At 38.6% G+C, this 13105-nt stretch overlaps 1 protein-coding gene across 1 annotated transcript; it reads right to left on the bottom strand.

Moving 5' to 3' along the window:
- Positions 1–917: 917 nt before the first annotated feature.
- LOC130993813 (uncharacterized) lies at positions 918–4176 on the bottom strand. Its single transcript, XM_057918850.1, has 3 exons — positions 4039–4176; positions 3431–3478; positions 918–3215 (listed from the first exon to the last, which is right to left on the bottom strand). Exons 1-3 carry the CDS (start codon positions 4174–4176, stop codon positions 918–920), a joined length of 2484 nt encoding a protein of 827 aa, XP_057774833.1.
- Between the last annotated feature and the right edge of the window lie 8929 nt (positions 4177–13105).

Here is a 13105-nt window from a genome sequence, read left to right as displayed (position 1 = left end):
TGCTCACTCAAAGGCACGAAAATACTCTCTCAAAGAAGTAGAATATCATATCAAAACAGCAGCAAAAACGTATCCTCTTCAACACCAATATATGGCCAAACCCTAGAAGAAGTTTGGGCTCTTGGAAGTTTGGGTTCTTGGCGATTTGGGCTCTTGGCTGCTCCTCGAAGGGATTACTTGAGGCAGCACTAAATAGGGTTCATAAAAGCCCTAGGAATAAAGACTCCTTAGCAAACTTGAAGGCCCAAGCCTATCTCAAACTAAAAACCCGTAGAGAGAGAAAAACTGCCAGACAAGAGACTGAAGAAGCAACCCAACAAGAGACATTCTGAGAAACAGCAGAAGATACTTCCTTTGTTCTACATAATGACAACAAACCTTAGAGTATATAAATACTCTAACAATCTCCCCTTTTGTCATTGGTGTAGACAAAACCAATTTCTGCACAACTCATGAATGCACAGCTGAAATAAGCAGCATAAGCTCTCTCTCAAAGAAATCAGCTCCCCCAAAAACAAAAAGAACTGCACCAGCAAAACTGACAAAGAACTCCCCCTCAATATGGAAATCTGCTCTCCCTCAAAAACCATAGAAAAACATAAATGAAATGCTATCGCCAGTCGCACAACCAGAAGCTCAGACCATAAGCACAGACAACATATATACTCCCCCTTTTTGTCACAACAATGACAAAGACCAGCAGCACATGCTCGTCGAACAATCTTTATAACAGATGCTTGATAACAACAATCTTGATCACATTGGATTTTGCTTGATAACAGATGCTTGAGAAAATTCACGATCTTCAGAAAGATAGAACATCGGAGGAGACTTTTGATAAAGCATGAATATAAACTGATACCTTTGCTAGAACTCCTCAAACAACAGCAAGGTACCCGTGCTTGATGAACAGATAGTCATAAGATGCAGAGCCCAAGTCTTTGATGCCAAGATTCTGTAGGATCTGTGTAGGCCTTGAAGTGCGAGTTGTTAGTTGAGACAATATAACAATTATCACTTGAGCGCTTTCCAGTTATAAACATTGTCTCACCATTCTTCACAATGCATTTATCCTTGTCAAAGCTAACACTCATTTTAATATCACAAAGCCGACTAATGCTGATTAAATTAGCTTTTAAACCATTGACAAGCATAACATTCTTAAGCTTCGGCATACCTGAAACATTTAAAGTCCCTTTTCCAATAACTTTCGCCAGAACACCATCTCCAAAAGTGACTTCTTCATCTGCCACAGCATGAATATCTTCAAGATATTTTGCATCTCCTGTCATATGATTAGAACAACCACTATCCAGATGCCATGAGTGTTGAAATTCAGACCCCAATGAATTTTGAGCCACATAGCTTATGTTCATCCTTGGTCGATGGTTTTGAGAGTTTCTCATGTTGATCTTGATGTCACGAAGAAAGAAACGACATCTGGGTCTGATATGCCCGCGCCTTCCACAATAGTGACATGTAGGAATAAAGGCTCGATTATGATTCTTCTTAGGAGGCATATTTCTATAAGTCGCTGGCCTGTGAGTGTTTTGAGGAGGTGGACGATTTGCTTCTTTGGTTGGGATATCATTACTTTTGACACCATCATTTTTAGGAACCCAACCTTTTCCTTGAAATCCCAAACCTGCCTTGTTTCCAGAACATTGCCCATTCTCCAGAATTTCATCGAGCTTGTTTGTTCCTGAATTCATCATCTTAACCAGCTTCTGTTGATGCTCCAATTCTCCCATCTTCGATTCCATGGTCTGCTTAAGAATGTCAAGTTCTGTCTTTTGCATCTCATACATCTCCTTATAATTATCGCGTTCTCTAGAAACATCATTAAGTTGCATTGATAGAGACTTGTTTAATTCCAGCACCGCCAAACATTTCTTATAAATCATCTCATAATTTTTCTCCAGGTTGCTTTCATCAAGTTCCTCATTGTCACTTTCAGTCTCTTCCATAGTAGCAACGTCCAGAGAGACTTTGGCAGAAACTTCCTCCACTTTCGCAGCATAAGCAACAGTTTTCTCTTCAGTGTCAGAATCAGTCTCAAGTTTCAAAGGATCATCCTCAATCTCCTCCTTCTTAGAAAGATCAGTAGAGCTTAGAAGAGCAACTGGTTCATCCTCTGAATCGCTCCCACTGTCATCCGTTTCATCATCACTTTGAGAAACATTGAAGGATTTATTCTGCTTCTTTAATGTGTTGGCACACTCGGCTTTAATATGACCATACCCATGACATTCGTGGCATTGAATTCCTGATCTGTATTCTAATCCACGTTCATTCTTACTTTGAGAAGGATGAAAATTCTTGGCATTCTGAAATCCCTTGTTGCCGCCATTCTTCTTCTTGAATTTGTTGAAGGCTTTACCAAAAATCTTGGTGAATGTAGCAAACGATTCAACCAAGTCATCAGAGTCGAATTCTGTAGAATTCTTTTTGCTATTCCCGAAATCAGCAACAAAGGCAATACTCTTCCCTTTCCCAGTTTTCTCAGATCTCAGATTCATCTCAAACGTCCTCAACGATCCAATGAGTTCTTCCAGCTTCATATCAGACACATCTCTAGCTTCATCAATAGCAGCAATTTTGTAATCGAATCTCTCTGGTAAAGCGCGCATCACCTTTCTCACCAGTTTCTCTTCAGAAATTTTCTCACCAAGTGAGAAACTCTCGTTGGCAATAGCAAGGATTTTGCCATGAAAAATACTGATTGTCTCGTTCTCGTCCATCTTTAACTCTTCAAATCTGGTGGCTAATTGTTGAAGACGTTGTTTCTTGACTTTAGAATTTCCTTCATACGTACTCATCAGCACATCCCACGCCTCTTTTGCGGTAGCACACATGGATATAAGAGCAAACACCTCCATGGTAACTGCATTCTGGATTGAATTTAGTGCTTTTTTATTAGCGTTTGAAGCAGCCAATTCATTGAACGTCCACCTGATCCTTGGCTTGGGTTTCCCTTCCTCATCACATGGAACAGTCCATCCTTCTTCAACAGAAGTCCAAGCATTCTCATCGACCGCACGAATGAAGGAAGTCATTCGCATTTTCCAGTAGATATAATTGCTTCCATCAAGTAGGGGTGGTCTCACAACAGACCCACCTTCTCTTTGCAGCGCCATTAAACACACGAACACAGCAGCGGAAAGAACAGGATAGATACACCAGGAATCAACACCGATAACTTGGGTGATCCCGCTCTGGTACCAATTGAAATTGTACCTATCCAACAATCAATTGTCTCGGCCACACACAAATAACGTAAGCAGCGATACTCAAAGAAAATCAAGCGGAAAGTAAAGAACACAAGACACCAACAATGATTACCCAGTTCGGTGATAACACACCTACGTCTGGGGGGTCACGCCCAGTTCCAACAGTTCACTAGTGAAGATAAGAAATACAAAGGACTTACACGCGAAGACTCGATCTTCCTATCCTCTATTTCTTCCCAAACCTTCACCTACGTGAACAAAAAGAGAGCAAGATAGAACTTACCCACAGAACGTGATTGCCTCTCAATCCACGTTCAAACCAACATCAAGAAACACTCCAACAGGCTGGAGTTCAGATCACTAAACCAAAGAAGCCTTACGCTTACATAGAAAGAAAGAGTAAAACAACAGCACACACTCACAAATTGTATGCTCACTCAAAGGCACGAAAATACTCTCTCAAAGAAGTAGAATATCATATCAAAACAGCAGCAAAAACGTATCCTCTTCAACACCAATATATGGCCAAACCCTAGAAGAAGTTTGGGCTCTTGGAAGTTTGGGTTCTTGGCGATTTGGGCTCTTGGCTGCTCCTCGAAGGGATTACTTGAGGCAGCACTAAATAGGGTTCATAAAAGCCCTAGGAATAAAGACTCCTTAGCAAACTTGAAGGCCCAAGCCTATCTCAAACTAAAAACCCGTAGAGAGAGAAAAACTGCCAGACAAGAGACTGAAGAAGCAACCCAACAAGAGACATTCTGAGAAACAGCAGAAGATACTTCCTTTGTTCTACATAATGACAACAAACCTTAGAGTATATAAATCTGGTGGCTAATTGTTGAAGACGTTGTTTCTTGACTTTAGAATTTCCTTCATACGTACTCATCAGCACATCCCACGCCTCTTTTGCGGTAGCACACATGGATATAAGAGCAAACACCTCCATGGTAACTGCATTCTGGATTGAATTTAGTGCTTTTTTATTAGCGTTTGAAGCAGCCAATTCATTGAACGTCCACCTGATCCTTGGCTTGGGTTTCCCTTCCTCATCACATGGAACAGTCCATCCTTCTTCAACAGAAGTCCAAGCATTTTCATCGACCGCACGAATGAATGAAGGAAGTCATTCGCACGCTAATAAAAAAGCACTAAAAAGCACGAATGAAGGAAGTCCAAGCATTCTCATCGACAACATAGGTAATTGCATATAATAATATAATTTTTAATCATTTTTAATTTTAAATTGTGATTTTTAATTATTTTGACAAAAAACACTATCACTACCATTTGTATGGTTTAGAGCACCCACAGGCCACAGTGGGTGACCCAATAGCCCCCACTCGAGTCACCCACTGCAGAAGGCGCCGACTCGAGGGTGCCCCGATCTATCGGGGCTGGCCTGATGTGCTTTGGAGGACACGCGTGCATAGCACGCGCCTATATTAAAAAAAATTAAAAAATAATACTCCCTCCGTCCCTGAAATAAGTTCCTCTTTTTCCATTTTGGGACGTCCCCCAAATAAGTTCCTCTTTCTTTCTTTCTATTTTTGGACAATTACCCCACCACTAATAATACTTTATTTATTCTTACTTTTCACTTTTTCACCACTTCCAATACTAATTATAACACTTTTTCACCTTTTCACCACTCTCAATACTAATTATAACATATTTTTTTCCACTATCAATACACTTTACCATTTTCCTTAAAACCCGTGCCGTCCCCAAAGAGGAACTTATTTTGGGGACGGAGGGAGTAATAATAATTCAAAATTAAAAAAAAACGATCGTTGCCGATTTTTAAAAAAAATTGATAAGCGGTCATTCGACCGTTTTACATTTTTTTTCTTTCTTTCTTTCTTCTTTATATACTCTTCTATCTTCTTCCATCTTCTTCCTCATTCTTTCTCAAATTCTATCAAAAAAAAAAATGGATCCATATAATCCAAACTGGTACGATCCAAATTGGGTTCTCGACCTCTCCGGCGGAGGCGATTATCATCCCGATTTTGACGGGTATCAACTTGAAGGAGGAACCTCGTCAAAGCGACGAGGAGGAGACACCGCCCGCCCACAGTGCGTCGAAGCCTAAGAAAGGAGGGCGGCGGAAGGCTATGGCCTTCAAAGAGAAGGCGTCGGCTCCTTTGCCGGAGGAACGAAGGGCCGCTCGGCACACCTACACCGTGCAGGAGATAGACCTTATTGTCCGTATTTGGGCAGAGGAGACCAACGATGTCGTATGGGGTGTCAATCAAAAGGGAGAGGCCTATTGAGGCCAGATTCTAGACCGAGTGAACGCCCTCCTCGGTGTCGCCTTCAAACCCCGCCAAATAAAGGGACACTTCGCCTGAGTGGCTGCTGTCTGCTGATGTGAAGTTGTGGGAGAATGTTTGGGTGGAGGTTTGCGCGAAGTGGCCTTCCGGCCATTCTGACGACATGCTCCAACAGAAGGCCCAAGTCATCTTCCAAGGTAGGAGCGTAACTTCTGGTCCCTTCAACTATGCATGGAGGATGCTCTGAATCAACCGAAGATTCAAGTCCATGTACCTTGAGGGTGACGTCCATTCCTCCAAGAGGATGAAGACGTCGAAGACGGGCGCCTTCACCACCTCGGCATCGGGCGAGGAGATCACGTCTTCCCGGTCAATTGGAAACAAGGCGGCGAAGGGGAAGGAAAAGGCGTCGCAATGCTCGGAGCCTCCACCGCAATACAAGGAGAGGTTGGATAGATTGGACGACAAGCTATAAAAAATGATCGACGAGTACGCCAAGAAGAACGATCTGAAGAGGGAGATCCACAACGATCGGATTTTATTCATGAAGACTTCCGACATGACTCTGGAGCAGCTAGAATGGTACAAGCAACGGGTGGCGGAGATCCTAGCTAGGCGAAGGGGCGGTGGAGACTAGATAGGTTTTAATTATGTAATTTTTAATTATATTTTTAGGTTTTAATTAAGTAATTTTAAATTATGTCTTTAGGTTTTTTTTTAATGTAATTTTTAGGATTTTTAAAATTAATGAAGTTTAATTTTAAGCAAATTGTGTTATTCTAATGTGTGCAATTAAAATTAAATGAAAAATATAAAAATCAAAATTAAAAAGATCAAGTCAGCTATCAGGTCACCCCACAGTGGCCTCTTTAACCCAATGTGGTCCCCCTTCTATCAGGCCACCCCCACTGTGGATGCTCTTACACAACACAGATCGAGTAGCATTTGCGTGATTGTTATACTCTCTCCGTCCCATTATTTATGGTACATAGTCACATAGCTTTTCGGCACGGATATTAAGGAGAAGAAAATTAGTGGGAAGAGGTGTGTGGTTCACATATTTAGAATTGTGTTTAAGGGATTATTTATTATTCTTATTTTATTAATATAAAATAAAGTTTTTTATCATTAATTAAAATTATAAGTCTGGAATTAATTAATAATGCCAAATAATCTGAAACTAAAATAATCATCCCCTACCTATCAAGGTTACTCCACTTGTTGATTTTCAAGTATTCATTTCTTAAAAATCGAAACTAAACCTTCTGCCAACCAAATCAAATTTTTGGCAACTAGTGCGCAGAGGAGGCAGCGGCGTGGCAGGCGGAAGGCGAGGTAGGCGGCGGCGTGGGTGGAGGCGGCGCCGACAAGTGCAAGAGAGAGATGAATTAGGGGTAAGAAGCGGCGGACTCAAAGAGAGAAAATGAAATGATTTTGAGAGACCTCAACCTCAAGTTCGATTATTTTAGGTAATTAGGAGATTAATTAACATCTTAATTGACCCCTTATCTTTTCCCAAATAGGAAACGTGCCATTTAAGTTGGGACAACCCAAAAAGAAATACGTGTCATGAATAATGGGACGGAGGGAGTACGTGATTACCCCTAAAACAGAGAAATAATTTAGCTTGGGTTAATTGCACTTTATTGCATTATCTTTGGGCTGAGTAGGAAAAATAGTGTGATCTTTTTTATAATATGAAAACTAGTATGCCACTCGTGTAATGCACGGTGAGCATCGAAATAAAAAGATATTTATATATATTTATATATCATTTAAACATAATCAAAATGTAAGGAAATGTGAATTAACTTTTTCTAAAATAATACAATTGACGCCAATTTTCTTAATAAAGAATTTGAATCATAAACCATATTAAGTTCAACTATGTATTTTTAATTGTTGAAATATCAATTAATTATTTTTAATTGATAATGGCTATAAATATATAAATTCATGGGCAAATATTACAAGAAAACAGACCTATTGCGACATACGCACATGCGACACTACATGTATGTGACGTAAAATTACCACACTAACACTTTAAGTGTCATATATTTACGTCAATTGTGCGTCATCTAAATGTTGTGTCATAGTTTAGTGACAAATATGCGACCCTTATTTTAACGTCTCATAATTGCAACAGTTTATTTGCGGCACCTCAATAGAATGTCGTAATTATACCACATTTTAAGAATAATGTTGCATTTAGTGTCGTATATTTGTGTCAGTTGTGCGTCATCTAAATACTATGTCGTAGTTTAGTGACACATATGCGTCACACGTTTCAATGTCTCAAAATTGCGACACCTTATTAACGACACCTCAATTAAATGTTGTAATTATACCACACATTTAGAACGGTGTTGCATTCAATGTTGTATATTTGCGTCAATTGTGTGTCATCTAAATATTATGTCATAATTGTATGACACTGATGTGACACGTATTTTAATATCTCAAAATTGCAACATATAATTGGCAACACCTAAAAAAATCATAATTATACATCATATTTAACATATATAATGTTGCACAATTTTGGCACAAATGATAGCATTTTATATTTATGACAATATTAAAAGTAATTCATAAGTCACATAATCATAAGAATACTCAATCTTTTGAGGAGATTACAGGTAATTAAATTACATCTTATGCCTTGGATTTCTACATATATCTGCATAGAGTTGTGCCCTATTAATAGCATATCCAAGTTCAGAATTTGAATTCAACTACATAATTAATAACTAAAATACAACAAAAAAAGATTACCAGCAGATGGCGATCATACGATGATCGGCGAAGCCGGCAGTTGCGGCAGCGACATTTGGGAAGAAGAATTATGCTTTTTCCTTTTTAACTTGCAATTTGAGGATTCATAAAAGAACTTAAAATTTGAGGATTTGTAAAATAGTTATATATATAGCTACTCATTTCCCAAGAATTAGGAAACAAAGCTATCGAATGAAATATTTTAGCGGGAGAGATAGCGCCACAATTTTATATATGCGTTTCAATTATTTGAAAGAGGAAATAGGGGTATTCAATATTGTTAGTGTCAATTTTTGTTAATTTCAATACTTGAGGAATACGAATTTTAAAATATCTAATCGAGCTTCTATCTATAAGGTGTAGTTGTAAAAATTTCTCTTCTAATCCCAATGCATATGGGTTCGAATTTGTGAAGAAGCCAACATAATTAAGTTTTTATTTTATTGTTTTATTCATAAATTTTGGTGCTATATAGCACCAAAATTCTTGTAGTTTCGCCAAATTCGCATTTTTACCTTGACCTTAAAATTTATTGTTAAAATCCTTGAACGTTGCTACGATTCTCGTTTTTCCCTTAGTGACATTTTTCGGCCATTAATTAGATGACGTGTCACCAACGTGGCACACTTATGCTGAGTAGATTAATTAGAAGCTAAACGACGTCGTTTTGCGTCCAACCTAATGGCATCAAAAGCCCTGAAATTTGGCGTGATTCTCATTTTTCCCTTGACCTTAAAATGGCGTTTTCTCACCGTTTTGCTGAGCTTCTTGTTGATGGTGTCTGGTTTGGTTGAGGGAACAAGGTGGTCGGTGGTTGTGTGTCGTCGTCTGACTTAGGGGCAGAGTTGAGAGAGATGAGGGAGGCTGAGGTCGGCGGCGGCGGTGTCGCTGCTGCCCAGCCAAAGGCAGATGGGAGTGGACAGAGAGGGAGATTCATAGGGTGTTTCAGTTTAAGGGAGTACAGACGAAGAACGAGGTCGACGCTCCTCGCCGGAGTTACAACGGTGGTGGCCTCGTGCTTGTGTGTTCGTGGCGGCCGGAGAAGAAAAGAGGAGAAGGGATCTGTAAATAGATGAGATAGGGCCGGGTTAGCGGGAGAGAGGCGACCTGGTCGCGACGGCCGGAGGAGAAGAGAGGAGATGAGATCTATGAAGAGATGAGAGAGGGGTTAGCGGGAGAGAGGCGGCCTGGTCACGGCGGCCGGAGGAGAAGAGATGAGAGAGGGGTTAACGGGAGAGAGGTGGCCGGCGGCCTGGTCGCGGCGGCCAGAGGAGAAGAGATGAGAGGGGCAGATCATCTCTGAAAAACCCTAATTTCGCCGAAAATTTAATCCTACGTGGATTTTCGACAGTCATGTCAGCATAAGTTTAGGGGCCGATCAATTTTATGGGAAATATAAGAATCGGGATTAAGTTCAAGGATTTTAACAATAAATTTTAAGGTCAAGGAAAAAATGCAAATTTGGCGAAACTACAAGGATCTTGGTGCTATTTGCCCTAAATTCATTAAAGACCAAAAGCAAGTATAAATGATAATGAGTATTAGTTATGTATCATACAGACATTTTAATTAGACGTACAAATCCATCTACTTGCATATAACTGACAATCATCTAACTTGAACGATATTTTAAATAATAAATAAATATAAACATGAAACAAATATAAATAATTGTGAATAATCAATTTTTTTAATAAAATTATCCACACCAGTTATTCAAATAAAAATTTGAATTTGAAAATGTAATAAAGGTAAATAAGTAATATATTAAATACTCCCTCCTTCCCACCTCATTTGGTCTAATTCTTTTTAGCACGATTATTTAGGAGAGTAAGATTATACTGTAAATTATGTAGGTTCATATTTATTGTAGTGAAAATTTATTACCCAAAAATAATTCATGCCAAATCAAATCGGATAATTTAAAAAGAAATACAGGCCAAGTCAAGTGAGACAGAGAGAGTAATATGTTAACCATACAACTTTATTTGATGGAAAATAATGTATATTCACTTTCCAGCCCCAAATCATATAATGTTTTTTTTTTCTTTCTCAAATCAAGAAACTCCAATATACCATTATTTTGTGACTCCAAATAAGAACATAAGAATAATTGTGGAACCTTTCATCTTGGCACCATCATGATATAAAAAAATGGGCTAAAGTCGAACCATCTTTATTTTTGTCTTAATTGTTATCACCACAGTCATCAACTTTGTCTCTATAAGGCACTCTGTCTTTTTTTTCTTCTTCAGTTTTGATTTTTAAATGCATTAGCAAAACTTTGTGATGTTACATCATAAAATGAGGGTGTGTGTTCCCAAAACATATAGTAGCAAATTGAGATTACTACGGTGAGATATATAGCAATGATCAAGTGGCATAAATCAAATCAAATCAAATTCAAATTAAAAATTAACTTTACAGAACATGTTTTTTTCTCAAGATGCAGGGGCAACATTTGACAAAGTTATTTTCTATCAATAAAATCCACAATCAGACGTACATGAAAACAAAATCATACAAAGCCGTCAATATGTGGTGGTGTTATCTCATAAAATAAACCACAAAGGCCTCATGTTGTACATAAAAGAGATGTGTTTCTCTATTCTCATTTGCATGATGTCTTTAACGATATCCTACTCATGTTCGCTCATCCATTAAGCCTGGTTATCGTTGCCGACCTCGATGTAGTTGTGGCCATGATCCAAGACGATGTGTAGAGCCATTCTGATCCCCAAGCACTCCAACATGATAGTGCTACCATTGACCGTGGTTTCCTGCTTCCCCACAATGATAACTTGTCTATTCATGTTTTGAAGAATGAAGTTGACTCCAATGGTTGAGGCAGGTAATACATGAATATCTGTATACAACTTGACCCAATTTGAGGGTGGTGGTGCTCAGCCTCTGTACTCATTTCTTTGTATTTTTAATCGGAGGTTCCATTTCGCTCTGTGCCCAACGATGCGATCTAGCATTTCCTTCTCGTTCCACAGTTTGTTCTCATACAGAGTCTCATTGCGTGCCTTCCAGATATACTAAGGCTACTAATCGAATGAGTTGGGTGACATCTCTTGAATACTTGTCAATCTCAACGATAAGAAGACTGTGAAAAGATTCAATCGAGCTCGTATTATGGAGCCTCACCGCGCACCTACTCCATATACGGTCATCTAACACTGTAGATATAGATGACTATGAGTTTCCACATCCTCTCCAAAAAGTCGGCAAATAGGGTCCACCCGCATTCCTTTTTTTGAGGTTCGACAGCATAAAGAGTGCCTCATGACACGCCTGCAGCCAGTGAAAATATTTCCTTTTCCCTAAAAAAAAAATCAGACATAGTTCCAGTTCCCATAGATATCACATTTTTTCTAGGCTGCATTGTTGAAATTGCACAACTTGGTTTAAGAATTTGGCGAAACAGACTACGTGAGTATTATTTTAGTGAAAGCATGTGTAAATAAAAAATCATTCTTTGAAAAAACAACAGAAAAAAAAAAAAAAAAACTTAACCATGAATTGAATTGAAAGAGGATGTAATTAGTCCAATTTTGCATTGGACTACTTTTTTATGGCCGGAGAAATTTAGTGAAGCAACGGTACTAATTGTGGCATTACTGATGTGGATGACTGTCAACGACGGGGAGCAGAGAGTGGCGACAGACAATAACAGTTGAGAAGGCATCGTTGCATTATGTGACTACTGTGAGAGCGAGTATATAGAGAAAATTGTAGTGAGAAGTTGTTACATTTTGGAGAGAAATATGCAGTTAAATAAAAGTTATGAGATAATGGGTTAGTAGAAAACTTTTAATTAATTGAGATTTCGAGAAAATAAAAACTGATCCACCATAAAACTAACCATGATTATCTTAATAAATAACTGATCACACGATATTTCAAAATAAACTGTCAAATTTGGCGCAAAAAAATACTACTCCAAAACTGCGTTTTCATATATTAATAGATAGATGGGTTTTACCTACATAGCATATCTAGAATTACTTCTTTTATATTTTCTTAATTTTTCTTAATTCGTATTTTACTCTTTTATTCTTATTTTTCTCACAACTTGCTTTCTAACATACTATCTTGAATAAAAGATTATATAAATAATTGTGTGTAATATCTTATCCTGCATATATGTTTGCACCTGGAATTTAATTTGACTAATTAATTAATTAGCTGGCCAAATAAATAGTTATATTTTTCCATCAAAATTTTAATTTATTTTGACTAACAATAATTCAGTCAAAAACTAAGTTTGTCAAATAATAAAAGTCCATATGTAGACCAATGAATTGATAAATTTAAATTTTCTTATGTAATTTTTTTAGTTTACTAATTTTATAATTAAACATAAAAGGGTTAAGGTGTTGATCCATCCCTGAAGTGGACCACCCCTAGAGCGTTGACCCCCCATTCTCGACCTTGGCACAAAAACCTCCCCCATAGTCGGAGAAGTGGACACCCCTAGAACAGACGGTCGTTTTTTCGCCATTTACTGATTTTTTTCTTTCTAAGTGGGACTTGGCCAGGAAATCCTTCACCGCGTCGGAGAACCAGCGCAGAACCCTCGGCACGACGTCAGAGAACAAGCTCATAAACGAATTGCTTTGGATTCGATTGCTTTGGACCACTAGTTTCACACTGGAGCCACCGCCCTTATCTTGAATTCTCTGTCTCTTGGTGATTCCTCCTCTCAGTCTCACAACACAGATCGACTGCTGCTGCCTTCGCAAGTCCCACAATCTTTCTCCCGAAATTCGGCGTGACCGACGGCCGTTGCACAATCCCTCTCTCACTTTCTCTAATATC

The sequence above is a fragment of the Salvia miltiorrhiza genome, chromosome 7, assembly GCF_028751815.1.
Source record: "Salvia miltiorrhiza cultivar Shanhuang (shh) chromosome 7, IMPLAD_Smil_shh, whole genome shotgun sequence".
Lineage (NCBI taxonomy): Eukaryota > Viridiplantae > Streptophyta > Magnoliopsida > Lamiales > Lamiaceae > Salvia > Salvia miltiorrhiza.
This window is presented reverse-complemented; position numbering and strand designations above follow the sequence as displayed.

Bases quoted from the DNA above. Each gene is read 5' to 3' on its own strand.
- LOC130993813 (XM_057918850.1), bottom strand. From the start codon at position 4,176: ATGGAGGTGTTTGCTCTTATATCCATGTGTGCTACCGCAAAAGAGGCG. The intron at 3,479-4,038 runs GTTTGTTGTCAT...TTGTTCACGTAG, and splicing joins CCAGATTTATATACTCTAAG to GTGAAGGTTTGGGAAGAAAT. The intron at 3,216-3,430 runs GTAAGTCCTTTG...AATTGGTACCAG, and splicing joins GGAAGATCGAGTCTTCGCGT to AGCGGGATCACCCAAGTTAT.